This window comes from Talpa occidentalis, unplaced genomic scaffold (genome assembly GCF_014898055.3).
Source record: "Talpa occidentalis isolate TD23 unplaced genomic scaffold, MPIMG_talOcc4v2.1 talOcc4.7, whole genome shotgun sequence".
NCBI lineage: Eukaryota > Metazoa > Chordata > Mammalia > Eulipotyphla > Talpidae > Talpa > Talpa occidentalis.
The window spans coordinates 132,802,166-132,830,056 of NW_023605083.1; the positions used below are offsets into that span (position 1 = coordinate 132,802,166).

General features: G+C 59.6%; 5 protein-coding genes across 9 annotated transcripts in view; 4 read left to right on the forward strand and 1 right to left on the reverse strand.

The window, feature by feature from the left end:
* The window catches only part of MYO15B (myosin XVB), a 31,248-nt gene extending 30,583 nt beyond the window's left edge, over positions 1-665 (forward strand). Inside the window, exon 66 of the mRNA XM_054688624.1 lies at positions 100-665. Within this exon, the coding sequence (XP_054544599.1) occupies positions 100-165 (66 nt within the window). The 3' untranslated portion in view covers positions 166-665. The remainder of the gene's footprint in view (positions 1-99) is intronic.
* On the reverse strand, positions 265-27,436 carry RECQL5 (RecQ like helicase 5). 2 transcript variants are annotated; one of them, XM_037493873.2, is made up of 19 exons: positions 26,694-27,436; positions 25,810-25,931; positions 24,623-25,141; positions 24,038-24,143; positions 23,392-23,503; positions 22,186-22,348; positions 20,380-20,459; positions 4,643-4,858; positions 4,311-4,410; positions 4,134-4,170; positions 3,954-4,012; positions 3,799-3,869; positions 3,343-3,436; positions 2,950-3,084; positions 2,142-2,680; positions 1,940-2,015; positions 1,507-1,731; positions 1,218-1,287; positions 265-1,126 (listed from the first exon to the last, which is right to left on the reverse strand). In XM_037493873.2, the coding sequence occupies exons 1-19, from the start codon at positions 26,818-26,820 to the stop codon at positions 1,026-1,028; spliced, it is 2,952 nt and encodes a 983-aa protein (XP_037349770.1). In that variant the 5' UTR covers positions 26,821-27,436; the 3' UTR covers positions 265-1,025. The 2 variants fall into 2 exon arrangements, with proteins under 2 accessions (XP_037349770.1, XP_054545426.1); XM_054689451.1 differs by having other exon boundaries at positions 1,928-2,015.
* Positions 6,641-12,658, forward strand: SMIM5 (small integral membrane protein 5). Of its 3 annotated transcripts, none has more exons than XM_037493875.2 (3): positions 6,641-6,997; positions 11,572-11,808; positions 12,232-12,658. In XM_037493875.2, the coding sequence occupies exons 2-3, from the start codon at positions 11,682-11,684 to the stop codon at positions 12,339-12,341; spliced, it is 237 nt and encodes a 78-aa protein (XP_037349772.1). In that variant the 5' UTR covers positions 6,641-6,997; positions 11,572-11,681; the 3' UTR covers positions 12,342-12,658. The 3 variants fall into 3 exon arrangements, with proteins under 3 accessions (XP_037349772.1, XP_037349773.1, XP_054545427.1); XM_037493876.2 differs by lacking the exon at positions 6,641-6,997 and adding an exon at positions 10,474-10,627; XM_054689452.1 differs by lacking the exon at positions 6,641-6,997 and adding an exon at positions 10,954-10,959.
* Positions 17,270-21,642, forward strand: SMIM6 (small integral membrane protein 6). Of its 2 annotated transcripts, XR_008549701.1 has the most exons (3): positions 17,270-17,440; positions 17,982-18,713; positions 21,234-21,642. XR_008549701.1 is itself a non-coding variant. In XM_037493877.2 (2 exons), the coding sequence occupies exon 2, from the start codon at positions 17,988-17,990 to the stop codon at positions 18,165-18,167; it is 180 nt and encodes a 59-aa protein (XP_037349774.1). In that variant the 5' UTR covers positions 17,270-17,440; positions 17,982-17,987; the 3' UTR covers positions 18,168-18,724. The 2 variants fall into 2 exon arrangements, 1 of the variants encoding a protein (XP_037349774.1); XM_037493877.2 differs by lacking the exon at positions 21,234-21,642 and having other exon boundaries at positions 17,982-18,724.
* The window catches only part of SAP30BP (SAP30 binding protein), a 30,224-nt gene continuing 29,702 nt past the window's right edge, over positions 27,370-27,891 (forward strand). The window contains exon 1 of the mRNA XM_037493874.2: positions 27,370-27,729. Within this exon, the coding sequence (XP_037349771.1) occupies positions 27,522-27,729 (208 nt within the window). The 5' untranslated portion in view covers positions 27,370-27,521. The remainder of the gene's footprint in view (positions 27,730-27,891) is intronic.

The window sequence follows — 27,891 nt, forward strand, 5'->3', positions numbered from 1 at the left end:
GCCCCCTGGCAGGTGGTGAGGGCCTCGCCTGGGCCATGCCTGCGCAGGCGTGGTGGGGGTGGGGCAGAGAGCCCTGTACTGACAGGCGGTGCCCGGCAGGCCCAGGAGCTGAAGCACACCATCTCCTTCCTGCTGGCCAGCGGCTCGGGCACTAGCATTGCGTAGTGCCTGGCCGCACCCAAGAGGCGTAGGGGAGGGGCAGAAACCAGGAAGGGGCCTCTCTCTGGACCTTGTATCTCCGGAGGCCACCCTGGCAGCCCTCAGGCCACTGAGTTTGGACTTCACACGGCTGTTCTGGAACCTCATGGCGGCCATGAGGAGAGACGGTGACGCCCACTGGGAAAGCAAGCAGGGAACCGCCTGTAGGCCGGGCCTGGCCTGGGGTGGGAGATGCAGGAACTTGGCTTGGCCTACAAGCCCCAGGCCCTGGCTCAACATGAGCAGGAGCCCAGGCCTGGGAGAAGTAGCTGCAGGGGAAATAAAACTCCGGAGAGCAAAGGGCTGTGTGCATGTTTGCGTCAGAACAAGCAGGACTTTATTCCTCTGCCAACCACCTGGGTCCGGCCTGGCCTTCCTGACCAGGTGCCACCAGGGAACAGGCCCTGGCTGCCCACCTCACCTGGGGCCAGGTAGGAGGCAAGCATTGCTAGGGGAACAGGGGCCCGGGGCCAGCAGGGGCTCTTCCTGAGTAGGCCCCAATGCCTCGCCCAGCTTAGACTCATTTAGTACAAGTAGTGGGGGACACCCCTTCTTCCTGTTCTCCTGGCAGCATCCACACCACCCACCACCTAGTGATCTGGGGGGACTAGCCCAGAAAACCCAACCACAAGGGCCAGGAGAGACAGAGAGGCTCCGAGAAAGGGGGCTGACCTCTGGTCTTGACAGGAGTCTGGGCTCCCCCACGCCAGGTGCAGCTGGCGGGGGCAGGACCTGAGATGAGGCCCTGGTGGCAACAGGCCTGTGCACATGCTGAGTGAGGCCCCAGCAGCAGGGGGCGCGCGCTGGCCCCGAGGGGCAGCCGTCCATCATCTCTGGGCGTCACGTGGGCTGAGCCAGTCCGCGTCACTCTCACAGCGGCCCCGGCCAAGGAAAAACTGCTGGATGAGGTGCTGGGCCTCTTCCTTCACTACAGATTTGGGGTGGGGAGGCGTGAGGGCCAGTCTCCTCCCTGAAGAGCCCCCCCCAGTGCCTCCTGGCCCAGTACTGCAGGCACTCACCGCTGCTTCCGGGGCAGGTCTGCTGTGCCAGCAGGTGAGAGAGGTGGCGGGCGAAGCCTTTGAATAACTCCTGGAGGCAAAGGGTGGAGAGAAGCGGCGGGCACAGGCCCCTGCCCTGCCCCAGCCACCTACAGCCAGGACCCGAGGGCCCGCGGCCTCCAGGCTAGCCTGCCCTGTGTGGTCCTGGGACTAGTAGTATGCCACCCCACTGCACCCACACCCCCAGGCCCAGGGAGGGGGCACACCCCACCCCGAGCAGGACAGCAGCTGACCATATTGCAGCACCTACCTTGGAGGCGAACTTGCCCTCCTTGTAGAAGGGAGTCAGGCACTTGACTACAACATTCGCCGCCTCCTTCAGGGATGTGCCAGGAGCTGAGAGCTGGCAGGAGCCATGGGCCGCAGGGTTCAAGGTGCCCTGAAGGCCAGCTGAGATGCTGCCCTGGGCCTCAGCCAAGATGGAGGCCTGGGCTGAAGGGCGAAGCCTCTTCTGAGCCCAGTTCTCTGGGTGCTCCTGGTCGGGGCCACAAGAGAAGATGACTCTTGGGCTCCCTGTCACCAGCCTCTCCCCTCCTTCTGGAAGACTGGGCCTCAGCACCCTCCTGCCTGCCCCCTCTCCCCTGGGCTAAGGGAAAGAAGACAAGACTTTCCCAAATCCCTACCCCAGAGCAGTGCCATACCCGCCTGTCCTCCCCACCCGCAGGCCTCACCCCGGTCAGCACCTGCTGGGGTCTGGGTCGTTTGCCCCTCTGCGTCTCCTCTGCGGGGCTGTGCTGGCCTCCAGGGGGCCCCGGGTGTCTGAGCGGGAAGGGAGAGCAGGCGTCAGCTGCCGGTCCCAGCTGCCCCCTCACCCCAGGGGCCCTGCAGAGCCCGTGCAGGGACCGCCTGGTCAGTGCGAGATCCCCAGGCCACCCGGGCCCTCACCTTGGCGCCTCCCCGGGGCACTCCTCGGGCTGAAGGGGGACAGCCAAGCGTCCCAGGGCTCCAGTCTCCTCCCCTGTGTTCTCTGGGGCCGCCATCAGGGCCCCCCCTACTTTCTCACAGGAGGGGCCGGCACCTTCCGCCCCCGGGGCCGGGGCCAGTGGAGGCGGGCTCGCGGGCCTCTGGCAGAAGAAGCGGGCGATGTTCTGAGAGTCCTTGAGGGCCGCTGCGGCTAGAAGCTGCTGCTTCTTGGCCCGGGCCTTGGCAACAGGACTGCCCCGGGAGGGGCCTTTCGCCTTCTTCTCGGGAGCGGGCCCCCCAGCGTGGGCACTGCTTCCAGGGGCCTCTGCTCCGGGCCCAGGGCGGGGCTCACTGTGGTCCTCATCCTGGAGGCTGCAGGGCTGGGCAGGGGGCTGCTGCGCATCTCCCCCCTCAGGCAGGGGCGCTTGCTGCACCGCCCGAGTCTTCTCCATCAGCTCCGTGGCCGTCTGGAACGGGCAGGAGCCTTTGGGGAAACCAGCTCCTACCCGCTTGGGCTTGAGCTGTGAGGAGAGAGGGTCTGACCAGCCGGCCCTGGAGGGCAGTCGCCGCTACAGGGGTGGACGAGGCAGGGCTCTTAGGCGTGGGGGCGGGGCAGGCCGGGCGGCACACACTCGGGGTGAGGCTGATGAGAGGAGAGCGAGGGCTGCAGAGGCGCATCCGGCAGAGCAAGGACGCTCAAGGGCCAGGGCTGCGCTGCCAGGGGAGGGCAGAGGCCGAGGGCAAAGGCACACGGCCGGAGCCGGGTCCGGGAGCCGCGGGCGCCGCTCACCGAGTACACCTGGGAGGCGGGCTGGATGTCGTGCTCGCTGGGCTCCGGGGGCCCGGCCTGGGGCCTGCTGCTCTGGGCAGCGCCTCCCACGTCGTACGGCTGCCCGTCCTTGGAGGCCCTGTGGATCTCGGCCACCTGGGACAGGACGGGCAGGGATGGCGCTGCTGGCTCCCGACAGCCGCCACCCCAGGCTTCCCACGAGGGGCCTCTCGGCCCGCAGCTGCAGGCAGCTGGCCACCGGGCAGGTTCTGGTCCTGGGGGGTTTGCAGGAAACACCTCCCCACTGGCAAGGGAGGGAAGTCAGGTTCCCCCTAATGGGGGACTAGGCCTCATGGGGGGCTAGGTGGCCTGGGGGGGTGTGCAGAGGCGCCCCTCCCGCCCTTCCCCACCCACCTTCTTCAGCACGCTGGCCTTGTACAGGTTGGCCACCTTGGCGTTTCGGAAGGTCTGGTGCTCCAGCTCCACGGCCTCAGCCTGGAGGTCAGGTCTGAGGGTAGCAATGAGCAGCAGGCGTTGGGCACCCGGGCACCTGCCCTGCTGGCGCCTGCTGGATTCTCCCCCCAGGGACGCTGGAGAGGGGCTTCTGGGCCGCGTGGGAGTGGCCTGGGCCGGGACTTCTGACCCGGACTCACCGACCATGCTGCAGCTTACGGCCCCTTCGACAGCCACGCACAGGCCCCTGCCGAGCCTGCCCCGGTGGGGCTGAGGGGAGCCGACCCTCCAGCAGCATGGGTCAGCTTGGGGAGGGGGCTCTCCAGCAAGCCAGGGCTTGCTGCCCAAGTGAACAGGAACCCGGAGCCCTGCTCAGGAAGCTCCCAGCCCCCCCACCTCCGGGGCAGGGACACTCACCCCTGGGTGCCAGTGGCCCGGCGGTTACTGCTCAGAGCCTCCTCCAGGAGCCGCAGGCAGTGCTCACGGGCCTGCGCAGAGAGGGAGGTCGTCACACCAGCCCCGAGGCTCAGGGAGCAGCCTGAGTGGGGGGGTGAGGAGGGCCCCCCTCTTACCTTCACAGTGAGCCTGGGGATCTTCCTGCTAGAAGCCTCCTTCAGAGGACAGTCCTCATCTGGGGGAGGAGGGGGCTTCCACTCTGAGTTCTGCTCTCTGGAATCCCCAACCCCCAAAGACGCCTCCTCCTTCCGCACTTGGGAATAGCCCCCACCCTCTGGGGATGGTTCTGTACTGACCTGGGGGTACAAATTCTTCCACCTTCGGGTCTTTGCCCTGCAAGACATGAGGGGTCCATGAAGCATCTTGCCTGGCTGTAGGACAGGTGCCAGTCCGTTGCCAGGTAAGGGACTTAAGGGGTATATATGTGGGGGGTCACCAGGGACTCTGCTAAGACTCCCGCCCCCCACACCCACCTTTCGCAGGCTCATCTGCTTGTGGTAGAAGAGATTCCACTCCTTCTTGTGGGCCTCCTCTCTGGCCTCGTCCCCGCTGCCTCCAGAACCTTCCTCATACCTAAGAGACAGGCAGCGTGTGGGCACCCCAGGATCTGGGCTTTGCCCTCTGCTGGGGCAGTGATGTCCCCCAGGTCCTGGCTGCTGGGGGCAACACAGAGGTCCCGGCCCCCTCGTGGCCCTCGGACAGGGGGATGAACCACGACACTGTTGCCTCTGATCTACCCTTGGCGCCTGGAGAGAACACCAGACTCCTCCCAGGGGGCAGCAGGCCCCGCTTCACAGCTCCGCACCTGCCGAAGCCCCCATATCCCCTGCGGCCGCCCTCATAGAGCTCGGGGTCGAAGCCATTGCCCTGGGAGGGCCCGATGCAGGTCTTGCTCCAGCTGCGGTGCTCCAAGGCGTCCAGCTGTCTCCGCACGGCCGTGGGGTTCTGGCAGTGGTCGCAGCCTCTGGCGCAGGCTGGGGTGGCATCCCCGAAGTACTTGGCAATGGCGGCGTGGCGGCACCTGGAGCGGGCAGCCCAGCAGGGACGAGGGGTGAGGGCACCCAGCCCCTCCACTCCAGCTGAGCGTGGCTAGGTGCCCGTTACACCCTTCACTTCAGATGAGCCTCACAAAACATCATCTGTTTACCCAGTTTACAGATGAGGACAGAGATGAAGGAGTTTTCCCAAGGTCACGTAACCCAGAGGGGTTCCCGGAGGACGCAGGGCATGAACCCCGTTCTGTCCTGCTTCTCTACAGATTACTTCTCCGCCGCCTCCATGCCCTCTCCCCGGTCCTCCAGCGCCGGGGTGTTCTGAGGCTGCTGCTGGGCTGAGCCCTCTGGGGCTGTGCCCTCGGGGAGAGCCCTCTCAAGCCCCTCACGCCCACCTGCAGAGCAGAGTGAGCAGCACCAGCCCTGAGGGCTGTGTGAGGGCCTGGCACACAGCGAGGGCAGTTGCTATTACTACTCTTGGCCATTTCCGCGGAGGTGGGGAGGGAGGGAACAGCAGGAGGTGGCCCTGGCCTCAGCACTCTGGCCTGCTTCAGTCCCTCAGTGACCTCTTCCTTCTGTCCCCGCAGCCTGAGTCCCGGGGCGGCCTGTGAGCAGGAAGCAGGCAGTTTAGAGCGCCGGCATCACATGCCAGTCCCTGTGTGGGCAGCAAGGTGACCAGCTTCCAGCTATGGCTCCTGGGACCTGGGGGCAGGTGCAGAGGCCCCCTTGTGGCCTCACAACAGCCATTTCCGCTGAAGGACTGTGGCATAGGGCTGGGGAGCCAGGGAGATGCCAGAGCACAGGCAAGGATGTCCTGGCCCCTCCCTGACGTCACATCCTGGGACAAGAACAGCTGGAGCCAGGTCTAACCAGAACTCCCCTCCACGTGAGCACTGCCTGGGGCTCCCAAGACACTGAGGAGCTGAGGGCCCTGGCTGACTCCAGGAGCAAAGGCCACGCTGCCCCCAGGAAGCACAGAAGCAGGCTGGCAGCCTGGCTTGCTGGGCGGGGAGCGCAGCTCTGCACGGCCCACACGGAGCGGCCGCCAGAGGGCGCTGTTCCCAGCACTCCGAAAATCAATGTGCCAGTGTCCACAGGGGCCGCCTGTCCCGCCTCTGGCATCCAAGTGGTGTGGCCACAAGGTTGGCTTCCTTCCCCCCGCGCCCTCCCTCTAGTCCCTGACTCACTGGGGTTTTGTGCTCACACTCAAAGGGCCCCATTGACAGCTCGCGGATGCGGGCTGGGGTCGGCTCCTGCCTGCTCGGGCACAGCCCGGACTGCTGCGTGGCACGACCAAATGTCAGGGGCCATCAGCTACTGGGCCATGAAGGCCTTCCCTGTAGCTGGGCCTGGAGTGCAGGACAGGCCCCAGCAGACACTGGCCAGATTAAGACCAGCCTTGTCCTCCTCTGGGACCCCAAGGACTATAGGGCCCCTTGCCAGAGAAGCAGGCCCAGGCATCTCCCAAGTCGCGGGGGACTCCCAGGTTCTCCCCAAGGAGCTGCTGCTTGGGTGGTCCAGCAGCTTCCCCACTATTTAGTTTCTTCCCGAGGAGAGGCCAGGGAGGAGCAGGCCGGGAGTTGTCAGAGGGACAGGTTGGGGTGGGGGCAAGGGGGGGGGGAAAGGGTCCATGATGAGGGGACAAAGGGCTAGGAGGGCTGCAGGGCCTCCCCCCATCCCCCCACTGCACTGGCTCAGGTGGAGCCTCCCAGGGGTCTCTGCCTCCGCCAGGGAACCAGAGGCCACCTCCTCTCATGTGCACACCGCCCAGGCCCAGCCCACAGGCGGGAGAGAGGAAGAGGAGGAGGAGCGGCAGCGGGAGTGTGCAGAGCTCAGGGCAGGGAGCACCAGAACCTGCAGCTTCAGGGCCCAGTTCAGCAGGGATTCCCTCCCGTGCTGGGGGGCACTGCCCCCCTTCAGGGGCCGCCCCGCCCCGTGTAATCTGACACTTGGATCTCCTGGACGACCAACAACAAAAAAGCTGAGGCCGAGACAGCAGCTGGCTGTCAGCAGCTCCTGCCGCTGCACTGAGGAGAGGCGCCCAGGGAGCAGCAGGTCAGGAAAGAGGCGTCTGGAAGGAAGGAAGAGGTGGCAGCCAGGGGAGCACGTGGACGCCCTCGGCTCCCCAGCACTAGCAACGCCCCCAAGCCAGACACCTGAGCTCCCAGGTGAGTGACGTCGCCTGCCCGGGGGGGGGGGGGGGGGGGGGGGGGGGGGGGAAGGAGGCATCAGGAGCCCCCGGAGCCAAGACGTCAGGGGTAGGAGGACAGGACAGTCCAGGTCACCGTCTCCCAGCTCCTGGCCAGGCCTGGGCATGCCCTGCTCTTGCTGGGACCCAGCACTTGGGCCACAGCAGAGGTGGCCCCGGCTCTGCTCCCTTCGCGAGTTCGTTTGCTGATGGATGCGGCCCCTGGCTCGGGATACCACGTCGCGGCTGCTGCGTCTCCCTCTCCCCGGGCCAAGGCAGCACGCCCTCCCCACCCCTCTCCGGTCTTGGGGGCTCAGCACAGGGTCTGCCCATCTCAGCTCTGTCCAGGACAAGAGGGGCAGCTGCTACCTTCTGAGGGGGCTGGGCTGTCCACTGCCAGGGCTCTGGTCAGCGCGTATCCCTGGGCACGCCTAGGCCCCCCTTGAGCCGCCAAATCTCCGTGAATGTAAGAGTGAGCGTCGGGCGGGGAGGGACCGCCCTGGAGTCGGGCCGTCCCCACACCACCACGATGGGGACCCCCGGGCAGCTCCTCGGGCAGCTCTGGGGCCAGGCCTGTGAGCAGGGGCTGCTGCCCACTCCTCCCTCCTGCCTCCCCGTGCTTAGACTGGGCTGACTCTCCCCACGCCGCCCCCCAGGCGTCTGCCTCCCAGCGCCCAGGCTGGCGTCTACTGAGAAAGGAAAATGAGGTCGGGAGAAGTGGAAACCCACGGTCAGCCCCGGGGTTCCGGGCGGGCACTGGCTGTGGGCTTTGGCCCGAGCTGGAGGCTGGGGACACTCAGTTCCTGCCTACAGTGACAGGCAGTGCAGGGCGGAGGGGGTCAGGCGGAGCCCACAGTCACCCCACTGACTCTCATCTATAAGATGCCCCCTGGGAACAGCTTGTTCCCGGGGCCCCGACCACCTGTGTCCCTTCCTTGGGTGCAGGGACCCCGATCCCTGCCTGCCTGCCAGGGGCATCTTATAGATGAGAGTCAGTGGGGTAACTGTGGGCTGGGACAGAAGGGGGGTGCTGGCTTCTGGGCCGCGGGAAGTGCCGCGGGGCTGCTTGTCACCGTCCCCTCTCGCACGGCGAGGCCCAGGCACCAGGAAGGGGCCTCGTGCGGAGGCTCTGTGGGGGCACAGTGGGCTCCTCCGCGCTGTGGATCACACGCTGGGCTCCACAAGCGCCCCAAGATGGTAGTGCTGCCATTCCAGCTGTGACGCCATTCAGGCAACCCCGAGCGGGTGGGAGGCTCCAGCCCACCACCAGGGCAGAGCAAGAAGCCGGGGCTGAGCCAACAACACAGTGGACTTATCAACTTATCAGCCGCTCACACACCCGCCTGCCCTCGGGCCGGAGAGTGTCAGTTTGTCAAAAAGGAAAAGGGAAGCCTGGGTACCGTGGCAGTGGCAGCCATCAGCCTGCAGGGAGCCTGCCTGGTCTACCCAGAAGCCCTCGGTGCCAGTGGAGGCTGCATAAAGCCACGTCCTCTAGTCCCTCCAGCTCTGCCAGTTCCTCTCTGCCCTGCTCACTTTTCCTCCCTCCTGGCTGCCCTCCAGCCAGGTGCCCCCTCCACGGGCTCAAACGTGGCCACAAGAGCCCCCGTGGCAGGTGGGGTGCTCTCCCTTCCGGGGGTAGGGAGCCACCACTCCTGTGGGGCGGAGGCGACTTTGGTGTTCCTGGCTCCCGGGCAGGCAGCAGTCCGGGAAGGAGTTTGGGGAACAGCCCCGAGTTCCCTGCCTGCCTCCCCGAGACTGGAGGTCCCAGCACCCACGTCCCCCCGGCCGTAACCGGGAGGGCTCCCTATAGGCCGATGGCTGGGGCACACGGCGCTCGGTCACCTGACAGCTGCCGGTTATATCGGGCACCAGCGTCAGGCACCCTCTGGGCCTCGCTTTAAATAGCTCTCTGGGAATTCAGCCTGGGACCTGCTGGAATGTACCCTAACATCGGCCCCCTCCCACCCGCCCCCGCCCCCGCCCCCAGGCACACAAGGCCCCTCCCGCTCCCCCACAGTCCTCACTAAGCATTCAAACCCCAGCAGAAACGACAACACATCTACTGAAAAGCAATGGGGGGGACTCCTCAGCGTCTGGGGTCTCCTCAGCTGCGTCAAGCACGCCCACTCCTGTGCCTGGCGCAGCGGGGAGCCCGCGAGCAAGCCCTGGGACAGCCCGGGTACAGGTGGTCAATGCCAGCAGATGCCCCGGGTGCCGAGCTGCGACCGCCACATCGTCCAACCGCCACGTCATCCAGCGCTCCTGCCGCCCGCATGCACCCGCACGTCCCCAAGGGGCCTGGAGTCCCCAAGTCCCCTGGAGGACGGATGGCCAACCTGGAGCTGAAGCTTCTGATCAAGCCCACTTTCCTGCATCTCCTCGGCCCAAGCTGCTGCCTCCTCCCTTCCCTGGAGAGCACCCCCTTCAACTGATCTGGGTTCCGTGTCTCCCAGAGTTTGGGGCAAGTAAAAAGGCTACCTAAGGCGTCTCTGTTGGCCGCCTTCAGTGACGCGGGCGCAGAGCTGTCAGGCTGAGAAGCAGGACGAGTGGAGAGGGCGGAGCCAGGCAGCCCGTGTCTAGAAATGCGCAAACCTTCCCGGGGCTCCCTCCTCTCGGAGACCAGGGGTCTCCTGTCCAGCCAGAAACCTGGAGGGCGATGGCCCAGAGGCCCAGAACCACGACGGAAAGGCCCACCTGCCTGTACAAGCCCGGCCCTGGGTGTGACAGGAGAGGGTGCTCAGCAAGGAACCCGAGCTACAAGACCAGGAGGTCTGTCCCTTAGGTGACAAGCGCCACGGGTGCCCTCAGGGATCAGGCTTGGCCCTGCCCGCTGGGTGACAGCCCTGATAAAGGCCCGCTGCAGACTCGATAGGCGGGGTGGGGCTGAGCTTTACACAAAGCCCACCTTCTTCAGGGGTGCTGGGCCTGGCACCTGGTCACCGCTGGGCAGGCCCTCAGCGGGCTGCTGGGCTGACAAAGGGACAGAGGGGCCCCACGGGGGCGGCTGCCAGGCCCCCGTCCTGTGTGGCCTCTGTTCCATCGCCCCACGTGCTAAAAGGGGCGAGCGGGTGACCTGTGGCCTCCGAGGATCTAGTGCTTCTCGGCACATTTGGAAACAGGGATCTGAATCTCTCTGCTGACCCTGCAGTGGGGTGAGAGCCACTAGGAGCTAACGCCAGGGGCCTCCTGCTTCCGGCAGGAAACCATTGTGTTGTCCAGGAACCAGTGTCTGCCTGCTGCCCTCATCACCACTTCCTAAAAGAGCTCCCCCCCTCCACCTCGCACCCCATAAACAGCCTAGGATGCTTATTCGTCACAAATGAAACTCCCCCAAGGTGCCTGGGAAGGTCACTGGCACTGCTGGGCACCCCCTAGGCAGGAGCTGTCAGGTGGTACGCCCCGCAGCTTCGAGAGGGAGGCTGCTCTGGCCCGTGTGTGAAGTGAGGAAAAGAACAGTCTCACTCAGCAAGATGACATGACCCGTCCGGGTCACAAAGGATTTAAAGGGCCACACTCAGACCCAGGGTGATTCCAGCAACATTCTGTTGGGACGGCTGAGCACACGGAGCAGCTGCCAGCCAGGCCCCGAGGCCCGGGAAGCGTGAGCGGGGTAGGAGTGCACCAAGCAACCACCAGTGGGACTAACCTGAGGCCAGCAGGAGGCCCCACCTCCTACGAGCCTGGAGCTGCCCTAGAAGGAACAGGGTGGAACTCCCACCTCCCCCAGAGGGGCTCAAGCGGAGGCCGTAGGCCAGGCAGGGGAGCCCAGGGAGCCCAGTATGGGTAGAGGCTAGAGAAGACGACCCTTGGCCGGTTCTAGGGCAGCTGTACCCCGGCACGGGGAGTGACCAGCACAGGGAGTGACCGGCCCTGCGGACCACAGCTGCCTCAGAGCTCGGCCTGGCTGAGACCAGGACGAGGCAACAATAACTAGAGCCCAAGGTCTGCCACGCACCCCGGCCAGCTGTCCCCCTCCCTGGGGTGAGAGTGTTCCCGGTAAACAGGTTGGGTTGATCCCAGACTGTCCGGGTCCCCTGGCACCCACAGGGAAGCAGCAAAGAAAGCAGCTTCAGTGCAAAACACACCCCGACTTAGCCTGGCCCTCTGCTGTTGGGCTCTTGGACACCCCAGACAGGAAGAGGCTCTGGCCTTGGGGCTCGGAGGCCTGAGTGGGCACATACCTGGGGTGGGTGGGAGCGGAGGGGACTGCCCTGGTCAGGCCAGAGGAGCAGGTCTGAGCCAGGTCCTGAATGGCCCAGGGGCCACCTGGGGAGCCGTGCCAGCGTGGGCACCAGGCAAAACCTAGGAGTGGTATCTGAGACAAAGGAATGTGACAGTGAAGTCACCCAGCTCCAGCTCAGAAACCTTGGCCGACCTTGACTGGCTGACAGAGCTGCCCCAGCAGAGGGTCTCAGTCTCTGTCATCACCAGCTTCCCTCACCCCAGGCAGTGCCAGCCAGGCAGGGGCTGAGAACCACTGAGGGGCCTCCGGCTCTCTGCTCACTGGAGTGAGACAGTGTGAGATGGGTGAGACCTGACAAACTCGTTCTGCAGGCCTTGGAGGTGAGGGCGGGATCTCGGCCAGCCTGGGGACTCCAGGTCCTCTCTGCTCAGCACAGTCCGGCAGGAACCCTGGCAGGAACCCCACTGGAACCCAGCACAGCATGGGGGCCTCCAACTTCGTGCAGGAGATGAAGGAGGTAGGCGAGAGGCTGCTGCTCAAGCTGCAGAGGCTGCCACAGGCGGAGCCCGTGGAGATCGTGGCCTTCTCGGCCATCATCCTATTCACAGGTCAGTGCGCCCACCTCCCCAGCCCGCTGCGCTTCCCAGCAGCCGAGGGAGCAGGGTGCTAGCCAGGGCTGGAGGAGGCAGCAGACAACCTCAGTCCAAGGGAGAGCAGGGACATCCCTTGGGGAGGCCACAGGATTTCCTCCAGCCCTTCAGCGTGCTGTTCCAGTGATGGGGTGGTGCTGAAGGCCAGGCACCCCCAGCGTTCCAGCCCAGGGATGAAGGGTGCAAAGCTCTGGGCAGCAAGTTGGTAGGGCTGGAAGGTCAGGGCCCATTGACCGGCTTGGGCACCCCAATGCCTCTGTCAGACTCGGGTATTTCTGACCAGTGGGCCACCGCACCTCAGGAGGGCTTCTTCAGAGGCTGGGTGGGTCTCCCCTCTTCCCCACTGCCGAGATCCCCGCTCTGTGCTCTCCCAACCTCTAGCCACTGTCCTGCTGCTGCTGCTGATCGCCTGTAGCTGCTGCTGCTCCAGCTGCTGTGGCCCCGCCGCCCGGGGCAGGAAGAGCCAGGTGCAGCCCATGGCCCCCCGCTGAGGACGGAGGGGACCAGGAGAAGCTGGAGAGGAGACACCCAGAGAGCCAGCGGGGCCCTCAGTGAGGAAATGGGATGGCGCGCCCACTGACCCTCCCCTGTCAGTGGCCGCTGGGCGCTGAGGAGCAGCGACCTGGTGGAAGAAGGCCTGCACCTCTGGAGGGCTGGCCCTCGGGATCCTGCCAGCCCAGCCAAAGAGGAGCAGGCCGAGGGCAGGGGCCAGAGCAACAGCTGCAGGACCCAGGGCCTGCTGGAGGGAGGCACGTCAGTGATCTCCCCAGTATGTGCCTGTTTCTTTCCCAGTAAAAACTTTTGGGTTCTATGTTCTGTGGTGCCAGCTCCCTGGACTGGGCATTGGAAGGGTGGGGGCCGGGGTTGTCCTTTCCAGGCCTCTGCTCCTCTTGTGCCCGTGAAAGCTGAAAACATGCAGAGAAAGGGCGCAGGGAAATTCCTGAGGAGCACAGGCTGTAACGGGCTCAGCCCCGGCTCCCAGGCACCCCTCCACGACACGGGACTGCGCGCCCTGGGCCGGTGCTGGCTCAGGAACCCACAAACACTCCACGGTCATGACTCCCATGAGCAGCTCAGGCCAGGGCTCCCCAAACATCTGCACTTGGGGGATTTTGGCTTTGAAAAGAGACCGGGCTCCTGGCACACACACCCCCACCCCCTGCACCTGCCCCCCTCACCCTCTCCCTGGCCACTGCCAGGTGCAGAACCTCGCCAGGGAGCACAGGTCATTCCTGGGGCCTCCCTGGGCCTTGTACCCAGTCCCCATCTCCTGGGGCAGCTTGTGAGGACAAACTCGGGTGACCTGGGTGGGACACATGGCACAGAGCTGCTGTGTCCTCAGAGCGGGGCAGAGGTGACCCATCATCATGTGCCCTCCACATGAGGCACTGGCCCGGGGCAACCTGGCCCTGCCGAGGAGCAACTGCCTGCCTCTTCCCTTCAGTTCGCTTGGTCTCCGAGGGCACTTTCCAGGCTGAGCTACCCTCCCAGGGAAGAGGGTAAGGGAAGCAGAAGGCCCCCGGGGTACCTCCCCCTCTCTCCCCAAGGGTCCCCAGAGCCAGAAAGCACCTGCATTTGTGTACATCGGAGCAGTCAGTGTTCTGGCTGCCCGGGGCAGCACCCGCTAAATCAGGGAGCCGAGAGGGGGTGCGAGGGGATGCCAGCCCCAGCCCTCCCTCTCCTGCTGGCAGGCGGGTGGCACTCTCAGGCTGGTTTCACTTCCTGGTGTCCAGGGACCTGTCTGACCAGTTTGGTTTGGGCTGACAACCCAGAGAGGAAGCGCTTCCTCAAGGGCCTGCTGTGCCGGACACACCGCGCAGAAGCCGGGGGTCCGCCTGGGGTCCGAGGAAACGATCGCAAGGATGACGGCGATGAGGACAAGACGGCGAAAATCCGAGCACCTGTGAACGCTCAGCCTTGGTCTTCAGCATTCTGATGCAGGTACCTGCATTTACCTCACACAAACACCTCACTACCCTCCCTTCTAGAGGCGCGGAAACGGGGCCTTTCTGACATTCAGCACCTCGCCCAAGCTCAAGCCACCTCGGAGCTGCAGTCGGCCTCCCAGGCCCCACTCCCAGCCCGGGCTCAGCACCACGGCCTGGCATCCAGACAGAGCTCTGATTCCATCACCCTCCACCAGCAAATCCCACATCCCAAACACCCACACCTCAAACCATCTCCAAATAACTTCCCTGTGAGCAGGCGGGGCGCAGACCGGAAGAGCTGGGTGGGCCCCACCCAGTCTCCCTCCCAGAAGCAAAACACAGGGAAGGCAGGAGGGACAGACAGAGCCCTGCCCTTTTCAGCCCCTTTTCAGCCCACAGCGGCGTAGCCCCAGGAGAGGCTCCGACAGCTCAGCCGCCCGAGCTCCCTGTGACTTTCCTTAAGCCGCTTTCATCAGCATCCGCAATGTCCCTTGCTGAGGGCCGCTGAGGCCCAGCCTCTGGGCTAGAAAAGACCCAGCTCCCCGTCCCGCTGTGGAGGGGCAGAGCCCTGGGCCCAGTGGCCGTCTGCATTTTGCTCATCCAGGCCAGGCAGCACAGGCTCCTGAGTCCGAGAAGATGCTGTCCCTGCCCACAAAGCGCTGACTGGTGTCCACGGAGCCCCCCACCAAAGGCAGCCCCAGCTATAGGCCAAGGCCCGGACAGGCTTCCACCCCACCCAACCTAAGCAGCTCTGCTCCGCATGACGGGAGACTGGCCTGCGCAGGCCTGGCTGGGGGAGCTGCGCCTGGAGAGGAGGCAGCCCTTCCCCACAGCAGGAAAGGAAACAGACACACAGCGGGAGGGCGGCCTCCAGGCTGAGCCCAGAAGTGGCTGACTGGCCACTTGGCCCAGGGCCGCCACAATCCACGTCCACCTGCGGTCACTGCAGCAGGCCCCGGCAGCTCCCCCTCCTAGCTGCGGTCTCTGCTGCACCACACACAGGTCTCGGTTCCTCAGAAGGGTGGCACCTCACATCCGTGCCTCTGCTGTCCGCACCTCATGCCTAGTGGAAGCCTCAGCCAAGCTACCGCTTCACAAATTTCATCGCAAAACTTGGCACCAGCAGACCAGTTTTCTCCTAAATGTTTTCTCAAATGTGAACATGTTACCCGGTGGGGGAACAAGATCTGCCACTCCAAAAATGTCTCTCTGGCATAAGGACTGTTTCCTAGGGGGAACTCTGACAGTGGGGTGCAGGTTGCCCTTTGTAAGAGACACTTTCATGTAGAAGGGAAACGCGCCCCGTGTGAGGGCTGGCTCCTCGGCCTCAGGAAGACCCGATCCCTTTAAGTCTTTAACTCTTATCAGTGGAGGAGGGTAATCTGCTGTCAGTCATGCCCCCCTCTGCTGGGCCTTCCCACATGACTGCCCGTAACAGGCTTCCCCTCCTCCCCAACATCCTGTATCCCTCTCTGAATTCTTAAAGAGGTGACTTAAGCCATTTTGGCAAGTTGCTCACTCTGCTGAGTCTCTCCTATGTGCACAGGAGGGACACACATTGTTTTGGGGTATTTTTCTCTTGCCAATCTGCCAGTCTAGAAGAACCTAAAGGAGACGGGGGACTCGCCTGCTCTCCCCCACAAAAGCAATCTACAGTTCAACTCTCACATGACATAACTGATGTGGTTAATGCCAATGCCAGGCCTTAAAAAACTGAGGACAGTCCTCTAAAAAGCCACCTATTCCCTCTGGAGCCACCTGCCTCCCGAAGGCTGCTGACGCTGAACTCCAGCTCTGACGCAGCCTTCTGTTGACTTAAACATCACTTGTGACCAGGACGCCCCTTGGCCGCCAGGAGACACCGTACCCAAGGCACCTATTCCCTCCCCGTTAAGCTGGTCTTGGAATGTCACACCGGTTGGGTTTGTGACCAGGGCCCACAACTGAAAAAGTGGACAAGAGCGACCCTGATGTCGACGCCACAGTCTCCACACACCTCATTCTAACGGAGGCACACACATTCTAAGGGTGGCCTGGGCCACCCTTCTGAGGTAGAGCCAGAGCCAGGGTCTTTTCTCAGGTGCGGGGTGCTGACCAGAGTCCCTGTTCTGTCTGTTTGCTAATTTTGGCTCTGTGAGACAGAACTGGAAGCCATCCGCAGAGAAATCCGAGCGTGGAAAGGCTTACAGATTTTTACAAAATGCTTAACAGCTGTCCACATCTGTTCTGACAGGAATATTATTAGTCACTCCAAATGGTCAAATAAGTATTTATAGAAAGGACGACTTCCGCTCTCCTCCCACCCCGAGGTGCAGTGCTGAGCGGGAGCGGAGCTGAACAGCGGGGCCCAGACCCCTGCCCAGCACTGAGCTCCTGGCCAGGCGGCCTCTGCCGAGTTCCTTAGCCTCTGGGCCTGCCCCCAGCTGAAACACTGGGGTTTGGGCTACGACTGTGGCTTTTATTTTTTTGGTAATGGTAAATGCAAACACATAGTTGCAGCAACAAGAGCCACCGCCACAAACAGGCCTGGGAACAACCCTCTCCTGAGAAGCATCTCGCCCCACTGCTGGGGTGGAAGTTGGAGGGAGCACTGGGGACCAGTTTATTGACTGGGAGTGTCCAGCAGGCCAAGGGCATTAGTCAGTGTGTTTTACAGAAGGAGCGCGAAGAGCAGGGAAGCGGGTCAGGGCCGCCCGGGATAGTTAAGGGCTTTGTGGAACCTGCCCGTGGCCTGCGGCCTCGCAGCCTGACTGCGGGGTGCACACAGAATGCTGCTCTAAGTGGGACAGGGCCGGCTGGACCCAGAGACTCAGAGAAGCTCCCAGATGACTAACAAGCAGGGCGGGGGATGTAGGGGCATAGAATGTGAGCACTGGGCGGGCAGGGCGGGCCCGTCTCCCTTCACAACTAGACACGCAGCCCCAGTGGCAGCTCCTGGCCAGAGCAGGCATGCAAGTTCTGTCTTTTAAGAGTCAGAGGTGGTTTTCAATCTCAAGGTACTGCTCCTCCCCGCTTCCTAGCACCCATCACAGCCGTGGGAAAGAATCAACCACATAAAGCAGCAGCAGCTGAGGTCAGGCCGCCGAGAGGCAGGCAAAGGCGCTGAGGGAGAAGTCAGGCCTCCCTCCGTAGGCACCCAGGGCCTGGAGGGTGGTAATCACCTCCACCCAGAACTGGCTCCCGGAGGTGCCAGGCAGAGCTGCAGTTAATCATTCAACAGCACCACAGGAAGCGGACAACCCCAGGTCTTCCCGCGCTGGGCTGGCCTCTCAGGACAGGTCACCCCGGCAGAGAGGAGAGGTGGGACCCAGCCACAGAGGAGGCAGCAGAGTGGTCCTGATCTACTGGTCACCCTGCACCCCAACTCAAGACTCAGCGAGGCTCACTCACCAATTGTACCCCGAGCTGCCCCCCAGTGACATCACAAAAGGGCAGAAGCACTTGTGGGGTGACTGTGAAAGGGTAGAAGGGAATGTGGTTGCTAGGCAACTGGCCCTAGCCCACCTTTGTTTGCTTTGGTTACAGCAATGAGGCCTGGTCGGGGCCGCTGGGCAGTGCGCACGCCTTTCCTTCACAACAGCTGTGGCTGAGTGGGGGCGCAGATCTGTGTGGTGAGCGTGGAGCCGAAGGGTCGCCCTCACCTCTCAGGACCCAGCAATCAGGTAGGCACCCCCTCTTCTCCACTGCCCTTCAGCGGCGGCAGCCCTCTGCCATTCAGCTTTCAAAACTAGTGAGTCCTTCTGCTTCCAGTTTGCTGAGGGCTTGGCTCCTGTGCTGGCCTCTCAAAATGCTTCCCCAAGTGTTTGGCAACTGAGGCGGGAGAAATAGGAAGGATCTAGTGTGGTGTTTTCGAGATTCCACCTGACTGGGTCTCAGGGACAGGAGAGTCCTCAAGAGCAGGGCTACCCGGGGAAGGCCCGGAGAGTCCAGAGGGAGCCTTGGGCAGCACCCGAGGGCCCCTCTCTTGGTGCCAGTCCCTGCTCCTGCCTCTGTAGAGGAGGAATGTGCATGTGCTGCTTGCAGGAGGCACCAAGCCCGAGGAACCTGCCACCTCCCTGCCCCCCAGTATCACGATCTGCAGTGGGGGGCGAGCTGTCCTCTGAGACTGCTATGGAGGGTGAAGTTGGGACTGCTATGGAGGGACAGTGCCTGGGACAGGGCCTGGAGAGGCCCCTGCACTCAGGTCTCTGACCCTCTTTCCAGGTTCACATGGATAACCTGGCAGAGGAGAAAGCAGAGTGGAACGAGGAGTACTGGCAGAACGCCTGGGACCAGGGGGGCCTGGTCGTGATCAGCTTGTTCATCTCCATGGTCCTGTTCCTCATCTTGTTTGCGGTGATGTTTGGGGTCCTCCCTCCATTGGAGAAGGTCAAGTGTGAAGAGCAATGACTGACTTTTAGGGGACCCAGAGGGAGTCACCTACTATACACTCTCATACACCATGTACCTTTTCCCCCAAGCTCTTTGAACAGTCTAGAATTATACATTTTTTATGTGATTCGCTGGTGAGTGCCTGTCTTCCCTCCTGGACCAGGGGAGGGGTCCTGTCCGCCACTACCAAAACCCCCACGCCCAAAGGGCCGGGCACAGAGTCAGAAGCAATCAACATCTGCTGGATGGAGAAATGAACGAATGATCATCGAGCACACAAAGAACACAACAAGGCTGCTTGGTTGCTGAGCTCCCAGCCCGGTCCCAGGAGACGGCCCAGCCCAGCCCAGCCCAATGCACACAAAGTGCAAGGCCTCTTGGCTCGAGGTTGCTTCAGACCTAATCGCTTTTCCTTTCCACACTAGGAGTTTAAAAAGCCCTGCCATGAATAATCAACATTTCTTTTCCGAGGCCATACTCAAGAGGAAGGAGAGAGGAAAACCACAACGCCCCTAGGCCTGGCTGGGATGACCTGAGCATCTTTCGTTGGTCCAGAGGTACCAGGTGCGTCTCTCAGGAGCCCCAGACCCTAAAAGGGGGTCTGTGCAGAGTGTTGTCCCTACTGGACCAAACAAGCAGAGAGGGGTCCTCTCTGCCACCACTGTCACCCCCATGTCCAAAGGGCCTGGCAGTCAGTCACTGTCTTGGCCTGACCCTCGATCCCAGGTGCCCCTACAGCACAGCTGTTCCAACTTCAACCTCAAGCCAGGACTACTCTTAGCAGACAGATACCTGGTGGAAAGGGGCTTTTCCTGCATGCAGCAAAGAAACATTCTCTCACACAAAGAACAATTTCAAATCTGGCCACACTGCGGTCTTTATTCCATCCCAGGGTCAGCCCTCCCTGCCAGGTGTCCTAGGAGGCCCCCAATGCACTAAGAGGTCCCCTGATGCACTGGGTGACCCACAATGCACTCGGAGCCTCCAGCCCCCTGGTATGAGACAGGAGAAATAAAGGCGGAGGGCCCTGGAGGCCCTGTGCTCTTGCCTGGGCGGATGCTGCAGCCACTAGGGATACAGCTGAGCCAACCCAAGAGCCCCACAGGCTCTTCCTCAGACTCATCCCAGACAAGAAGCGTCAGGGCTGTCTCCAGCAGAGGGACTCTTGACAACTTGCGTGGACAGGCCCTGTGGTGACAAGCCCCTCCCAAGGAGCTTGAGGCCAGCGGAGCGACCCCGGAACTAGCGCCCAGCAAGGTTCTGGTCACGGTGGCTATGGGCAAGAGCAATTCTGGCATAGCAGCCACCCGCCTCTGCTGGGCGTGGCCCCGCCCAGAGGTCTAATGAGGGATGGTTGCTTGGAGAAAGGAGCAGTCCAGGCCAGGAGCCACGGAGGGGTGGGAGTGAAAGCACACCACCCAGGTAATATCCCTCTGGTTACCAGAGGAGCCCCCCAAACATCTGCTAGACAGACACCAGTGCCACGCTCTTTACCAACTCCATGCTTCAAATTCAGCTCTTGCAAAAACCAAGATGGTGTGTGCAAGCAAATATGACGTCACTGGAGATGGAAGACGTGGGATTCAAGACATCTACGTGAGCTCCGTGACCTCTCTGGACCCAGGCTTTTCGTCTGAGTCAGAAGGGCTCAAAGGCTCAAAGGGCTCTTACAGACCAAGGGGCTGCACAAACGCCAAGTTCTCCTAGTTTGTCCAGAGTCACTCCCGGAAAACCCCCCACACCACACTGCTGGTGCCCAGACCCCACCCCGCCACAACCTCCCCGCCACTGAGCAGCTCTCAGGCTCATCATGTCCCCTCCTGCTCCAACAGGAGGTGCAGGTAAAATAGGAAAGTGGGTTCCAAGTGGGTACTGGCCTGTGTGGGTCCAAGGTACACATGACTATTACTTCAGTGAAGCCATGGCCCAGATCAGGGACGTGCCAGTGGCTCAGAAGAGGTCATGTGCTCAGGACTGCATCACTCTTGGGGCCAGCAGGTGGTGTGGGGTGGATGGATGACCCCTCAAATCACTGAATGAGTCCTCACACTGCTAGTTTCTGGTACCAGCTTCCATGCTGCTTGACAGGACACCCCACATAATGGCTGCCATAAGCAGCGCCCTTGGTGGCCCATGGCTGCCTTACTTTAGCTGCGTAACTAGTGTGGGTTAGGGGAGAAGATCTCAGATCTCACTAACACCCTGCTCTGATACGAAATAAGTCACTTACCCCGTTTCTTCACAGAAGGTCACCAGGGCATCAAAGGCCAAGAGAGTAGCTTTATCAGATGCTTTGTTCCCCCTCTTTTCCTGGAGACAAGAAAAAGTCTTAGACTTTTTAGTAGCTCAAAAAATAATGACAGAGAAAAAGACTCGATGGTTAGAGAGTCGTTACAGTGTCCCCAAACCTGACCACCTGGGGAACCTTTAAAAGACTGAACTGGGGCTCACTCTAGGTTACCGGACCAAACTCTCTGGAACCAATGTTTTGGGGAGTTTATATTTTCAAAAAGCTGCTCAGATGATTCTCATGCAAAGGACCCAGAGTGGCACTCAGGAACCACTGTGTGGCATGGTCTAATTCAACAGTCACTACGCACTGGGCGTGTATGTAGGGACTCACAAATGTACACACGTCGGTATTAGGAACAACATGCCTCTGTGCAGTACACTGAGTGTTAACAGTGAGTACTTCTGAAAGTCATGACTTGCCTTTTTAAACATATTTTATCAAGTTTTCTAAAAATTATGAAATTAAAACCACAGAAAAGTAAAGAAAATAGGCCATGGACGCCTGAGAGGCATTATCAACTTTCTGCTTCTTTCAATTCATTCAGAAATGAAAGGCACCATTTTATTGCTGTCTAGTTTGTGGTGGACAGTGGAGACACTGATGCTCTTCTGGCTCCCAGTCCTTCCTACATCAGCTTTCCAGAAGCTTTCTGGAGCTTCTGTTTATCTCAAAGGATCTCAAATGTCTCCATGATGAACCTGGTGTGAATTCTTGTAATTCATTGTGTTAGTGAGTTTAAGTAACCTTATCCCCAATCACCTCACCAAGATGTTTTCCTTGTCTAATTTCAGATAAAAGAGCAAATCTTCCTGGATGGTTTCTGCTTTGAAAATCTTGACACACCCTTCCCTTTCTCAAAGGCACACATAGTGATTTCCATGTGTATGGTATGAGGCAGAAATCTGATTTTATCTTTCCCAGCAGCTATTATTCAACAGGTCATCCTTTTCCGATTGGTTTTTATGTTATCTATCACACACCAACTTTCCTTATATACTTGGGTCTGTTTCTGACTCTCTACAAAGAATGTACAACCAGACTAAAAGCAAAGAACTTAAGACATCATGTGGAAGGCTTCTGTAACAACGCTAATTAAAACAAGGTGGGCATCATAATGACGACGTACAAGAATGTGCACACGAAAGACCATTAAGAGAAACATAAAAATAAAAAAATTAGGGGCCTCCCTGGTGGTGCAAGGGGTTAAGTCTCAGCACTATGACACTATCCGCAGCCATTGCAGCACAAGTTCGATCCCTGGCCAGCCAGGGAGCTACCCACATGGCGCAGCAGACCTCTCCTGTCTCCCTGCAGCTCCCCTCAGCAGTGTATTTCGGTCGGTATGCCTGTTCTACTCTCCACTCTGTCTCTGGTGAATCCTCTTGTCCCCTGCCCCCCCCCCCCCCGGCCTATACCTCAGTTCTTGTGTGCATAAATAAATCTTAAAAAAAAAAAAGCAAACAAACCTTTATTTAAAAGAAAATCAAAAAGTTAACAAGGATGTAAGATAACGGTACTTCCTTAAAAAAATTAAATAAAAATAAAAAAGATAACCATAAAGAAAAAAGTGAGCCTAGCCTGCTGCAGACTGCCCATCCACCAGCACACATATCCTCATGCCTGCCCGCTGGGTCCAGGAGCACCTCTCTAGCTTAAAGGGGCTCCATCCGGATTCAGAAATAGCTGCGTGAATTGGAGAGGGGTGGGTGTGGGCAGGAAGGGGTCCTGCGGCCCATAACTTACCTGGAGTTTTGCTATTTCCTTTCTGATCAGGAAGCTGACTTGGTCCCGGTCATTCCTGGAGTAATAGAGGCGGCACCAGGACAGCTTCCCATCCCTGCCTGCCCGGCCAGACTCCTGGTAGTACCCAGCCATAGACTTGGCAATATTCCAGTGGGCGACAAACCTGCAGGATCCAAAGAGACAAGCAGCAGGAGATGTGGCAGATGAGCTGAGAGGTGTAACCAAGTCGGGCAGCAGGGCTCTCCTGGGACTGGTGCAGGCGACTGGCAGGTAGTCAGGCAGAGGGGGTCCCAGAGTAAGTGTGGCGAGGGTGCCTGCATCCATCAACAGGCCTCCCTAACTCAGAGTAGCCCAGCTTAGAGGCCACAGCAAGAGTTGGGGGAAGGGGGCAATTCTAGTACATGTAAGAAAAAACCCTCACAACTAGAGGCCCAGAAGAAAAAATATTAAACTTAAAGGATAACACTTGTGAAATACCTACTCTGGTCAGTTCATACATTTGTCTTACTTAATTTTAACACTCACAACCACGTGAGACAGCCGCACTTTGTAGATTCAGAGTTAAATCTGTACAAGGGGCCAGGGGCAGGAGACAAAGCCAGGACCTGAACTGAGGGCTATCTGGCTTCGCTGTGGCCCCTAACAAGCTAACCCAGGGTTTCAACTCCGATTCCCAAAGTCCACATCCTCTCAAATGTCATACACAGAGTAATTCCTAGACCAACTCAGGGTCACTACAAGGCTTAACCGTGTAGTATGCCAAAGTGCTTGGTAGACCCCACAAAGCATTATTGTTGCTGTTAATCAGAGCAAAGGGCTTCATACAACAGCCCAAAATGCCGCTAGAAGGTCAGGATGGAGTTAGCGGTTAAGATGTCCCAACTGTCTGTGGGGAAGGAGGCTGGGATACCCCCATCTCTTCTGGAATGTCCATAAGCAGCAGCAAGGAATGACACTAATGAGACCTTTGCTAAGATGCGAGTGAACAGGGCTGTGCTGACAGAGGATGAGCCTGGAGCCTGACGTCTGCATGCTGCCCTCTCTCTTGGGAGACAGCAGAACGAGCTGTCCCTGGGGAGTGCATGATTTGGGCCTCCCTCCCCTCCCCCTGTACAAGGCACACGGGGACCTGGCCTTGCGCAGGCCACCAGGCAGCCCGCTTGAGCCCAGCACCCACTGGGAAGTCCAACCAGCACCACAGCTCACCTGACATTGGCTTTGTCCACTCCCATCCCAAAACTAATGGTCGCCACGATCACAGGGACCTTCTCCTCCATCCACTCGTTCTGCACCAGCGTCCTTTCAGAAGCCTTCAGCCCTGTAGAGAGGAAGGCAGGGAAGGGGGCTCACATCTCCCCTGGGGTCTACCTGGGTCTGACACCGTGCCAGGTACTGTCCACACACCCCAAACCCATCACTTAGCAGCTGCAGGGCCTTGGCCCAGCTCTCAACCTCCCTGAGCCTGAGTTAATAAAGAACTTAGCCCATTCAGTACTCAACAAATGCTCGTGCCAAGATTCAAACCCACAGCCTTCGACCTCCAAAGCATCACCCTTTCCACACCACCAATAACCAGGCCAGGCTTATGAAAACGCAGCACCTCTGGCCTGGCTTATGAAAACGCAGTACCTCTGGGTGTGTACAGGACAGAAAAATAATTCAGGAGTCACGATTCTCCTTTCAACCTTGCAATGAGACTCCTTTTAGTGGATTTAAGTGAATCACTTGAGCTCTGTCTGGGCAGCTGGGATGAGACGAGGGACTGCCTGGCTATCCAGGAACCACAAGGAACAAGAGATGGTGAGAAGGAGGCCTCTGGGAAGGAAGACCAGGTGGCATGGGCAACCCTTACCTGCATGGTAAGCCTTGGCGTTGACACCCCTGTAACTGAGCTCTATGGCCAGCTGCTCACAGGCCTCTCTGGTTCTGCAGTAGACAATGCCGCAGCCGGACAACATCTGAGTGGGGAGACACAGGAGGAAAATGAACATTGGGGAGAAGTGAAAAATAAGCCCATTTTACCACCACCCGCATGAAAGGCAGCTCTGTGATTTCTCCCAATAGCCTCAGCCTCCTCTGAGGCAGGACACCCAGCAGGGCTGTCAGTCTCTACCAGACAGGGCCAGAGCAGCCCAGAACTCAAGACAACCCCTCTGACTCCTCCCCTCAAATGTTGACTGGTCTGCACAGGCCTCCTCCAGGGGGTCTGGCTGTTGGTCTCCCCCAGAAGGACTCCAGAACAAGGGTACTCCAGGAAGGGGAACATGGCAGGAGACCAAAATGACAATTCTCTTTGTGCACCAATTTTCAGAAACTCTGGCTAAGGAAGCTAAAGAAGGCACAGATCTTAGAAAACCAGTATCCACCTCCAGGCTGCAGCTAGCACCCCGATTGGGATGTATCTTGGCCACTCCCCCCCCAAACTTAGCATCCGCACCCCCTTATCAGCCTTCTGTCCAAGAGCCTTAAGGCAGAAGTCCTTCAGGTTCCCGTAGGGGTCAGAGAGCAGTTCCTTGAATTGCACGTCATAGAAGAGGTTGGCTCGGAAGCAGGGCGTCTTGAAGGTGGCGACCGGCTGCTTCAGGTGCAGGGTGGCAAACACGTCCTCTTGGACCTGTGGGGTGGCGGTGGCGGTCAGAGCGACGCACGGGATGTGTGCCAGGTGGGAGCGCAGGGCGCCCAGACGCAAGTAGTCAGGACGGAAGTCATGTCCCCACTGTGAAACACAATGAGCTTCGTCCACCACTAGGTAGGAGAGCAGGTGGCGGGACACCAGGGAGTTCAGGGTGGGCTGGAAGGAGGCCGAGGCCGCCATCTCTGGCGTGATGTACAGAAGTTTGATCCGGGGCTTTTCTTGCTCCAGGTCAGACAGCAGCTCCTTCTTCTCCTGTGCGGAGAGCTTTGAGTTCAAGGAACTCACTCGTACCTTCAGGGCCAGCAAGTGGTCCACCTGGTCCTGAGGACAGAAGAGGGAAGAGGCCGTAGAGGGCACGCAATTGCCCCTCAAGACCCAGTGGTAAAAGTCATTGTGACTACAGGGAGTACTCAGCGGTCGGAAAGTGTCTTCCTCCCACCCTCCGTGTCCTTTCTGCACGTAAGAAGTAGCGAAGGTGAAACGGTGGGGACAAGTTGTGGGGCCAGACGGTCCCATTCATAACTCATGAGAGAACCCCATACTTGGGCAATCCAGAAACCCAACACAGAGAGGAAGTTAGGCAAATCAAAGAAGATGAGAGGCAGAGACTAAAGAAAGGAGAAGTGGGGCCTCCCCGCTGGCGCGGCGGTTGAGCGCTGGGTTGTGAAGCTGCCCGCAGCCTCTGCAGCGCCGGTTCAATCCCCAGCCGCCAGGTGAGGGTCCCACAAGGTGCGCAGACCTCTCCTGCCTCCTGCTGCTCCCCTCAGCAGTGTACTTCATCACTCTGCCTATTCTGCTCTCAGCTCTCCGCTCTCGCTCTGGTGAATTCTCTCACCCTCCAGCGCTTCTGACTGTACCCAGTGCTTGTATATATAAATAAATAAATAAATCTTTTTTTTAAAAAAAAAAAAGGAGAAGTGACATTTGCAGCTATAAATAAGCTTCCCCTAAATATGCCGGGCTCCCATCTGCATTCCCTTAGGCCTCACCTGAATCAAAGCAATGAGAGGAGAGATGACAATGGTGATGCCTCTCGCCAAGACAGCAGGGAGCTGATAGCAGAGGGACTTTCCTGCCCCCGTGGGCATGCACACAAAGACATCCCTGTCACCTGCAAAATACAAGAAGACAACATCTCAAGCCTTCCTACCCTTTATCACTTTCCTTCATCAAGGCTGTTAAAAATTAAATGAGAATGTAGGAAAAGCACTTAGCAGTGTGAAGCACAGGGGAGGGTCTCAGTATAACGTCCTTCCTAGGAAAAGGGCAGGCATCCAGAAAGATTTGGAAAAGTACACAAGTCATTTCTGATAATGGCAATAACTACAAGGTTAAGAAGCCTGGGCTTACTGGGATATGGAAGAGCAAACCAAACATGAAAGCTAAATAGCTCTAGATGAGCGGGCATGGCTGTGTAGATATGGAAGTGTCATCACTTAGAGGTCTTGATTACAAAAGTTATAATACAGATAACATTACATTCTTCACAACTTGCATCTGTCACTAACTCAGGTTTCTGATATACTCCTTCCTTCCCTATTTGGGACCCAGACAACTCAGTTTTCAACCAGGGGATTACCCATAAAGTCAGTGACTGTGTTAGGCTCTTCCTGCCATCCCCCACTACTCCCTACACACAAAGGAACAAGAATGAGAATCTGTAACAGTTTACAAGGCGATCTTATCGCTCTGGAAGACTCAGAACAGCTGGGTGCCTCTGCCAATAAAACTGCAAGCTTTGGGTGACAGGACTACAAGATTTCCAAAACCAACTGTGGACCAAGGCTGGGCAGGCAGGGTCAGGAGGGCGTTCTGCAGCACTGCTAGGATATAGCCAGTACGAACGCAAAGGCAGGCAGTTTGGCAACATTACCTTTCACCACAGCCGTGGTCGCACTTCCCTGTAAAGGCGTCTTAAAAGAGTCAAACCCAAAGACCTTCTTCAACGTGCTCCGGACTCGACGCTCAGCGTCGGAAGGAGAGGGAAAGCGGGTGCTCATCTTAGCGACAGGCAGTGGCCAAAGGTTAAGGGCAAAGGCGATGATCAGATGGTTGCTGCAAGGACTCTCTGTTCTGCTTTGTTATGTTCCAACATTTTTAAAAAAGCAATACAGCCTCAGGTGAACTGCCTCAAGCAACACATTCCTGGGTAAATGAACATCTCCACTTCACGGTCAGTGAAAATAAAACCACTGAAAACTAGCCCAAGGCACCGCATCGCAGGGAGCAAGAAATCAGATCACAAGAAGAAACATAATTGGAGAAGGTGGATTTTTGTTCTAAAATTCACCTTTTGCTCCTTCTATAAACGCAGGCTTGACCACTACCCCTCCCCGTGCCCCCGGGACCTCGCTCCTCTTATCCTCACAGCCCGGAGGCGAGCTCTTCCCTTCCCCTCCTCTGACTCCCAGATCTGCTCTCTCCTCCCTTCCCCAGCGGAAGCCTCCCTCGCTTCACTCCAAGATATCAGAGCCGGCCGTGGGCCGCCCAGGAGCGAAGGGATCTCGTCGGGCCGCTGGTGACTCGACGAGAAGACCCCCATGTGCCTCCCCCAACTGAGAAACCAAACGGCTCCAATTCACTGTCAGGTAATAGCCACACAAGCTCGTCCGGCGCGCAGTGATGACGTTGAGTTAGCGCTCGTGCGGGGGGGCGGGATCAGGTGCAGAATCGACCCGTTTGATTGGTTCATTTGTCCGGAATGGGCGCGGGGTCTCCTGGGACCCGGAAGCAGCCGCCTTTCGGTACGGAAGTCGGCCTAGGGAGTCATAGAAGTGAGCCACGCCGGGGCTGTGGGAATAAGATGGCGGGGAAGAAGAATGTCTTGTCGTCTCTGGCAGTTTACGCGGAAGATTCAGAGCCTGAGTCCGACGGCGAGACTGGGGTCGAAACGGCGGGCAGCGCGGCTGGTGAGGCCTGAGTGGGGAGCTGGAATGGGGCAGTCAGGTGCCTGCCATGAACGCTGCTTCCCTAGCGAGGAAAGAGGGAAGGATGGTCGCTGTGCCCCCGGGAGTCGGGGCCCCGAGCCCCGAGGCGCGATCCGGATCCTGGGTGGGACAGGCGCTCTGTAG

Bases quoted from the DNA above. Each gene is read 5' to 3' on its own strand.
- SMIM5 (XM_037493875.2), top strand. From the start codon at position 11,682: ATGGGGGCCTCCAACTTCGTGCAGGAGATGAAGGAGGTAGGCGAGAGG. The intron at 11,809-12,231 runs GTCAGTGCGCCC...CCCAACCTCTAG, and splicing joins GGCCATCATCCTATTCACAG to CCACTGTCCTGCTGCTGCTG.
- SMIM6 (XM_037493877.2), top strand. From the start codon at position 17,988: ATGGATAACCTGGCAGAGGAGAAAGCAGAGTGGAACGAGGAGTACTGG.
- RECQL5 (XM_054689451.1), bottom strand. From the start codon at position 26,820: ATGAGCACCCGCTTTCCCTCTCCTTCCGACGCTGAGCGTCGAGTCCGG. The intron at 4,411-4,642 runs GTGCGGAGCTGT...CCTGTCTCTTAG, and splicing joins GGATATGGGGGCTTCGGCAG to GTATGAGGAAGGTTCTGGAG. The intron at 1,288-1,506 runs GTAGGTGCTGCA...CTTTGCCTCCAG, and splicing joins AGGGCAAGTTCGCCTCCAAG to GAGTTATTCAAAGGCTTCGC.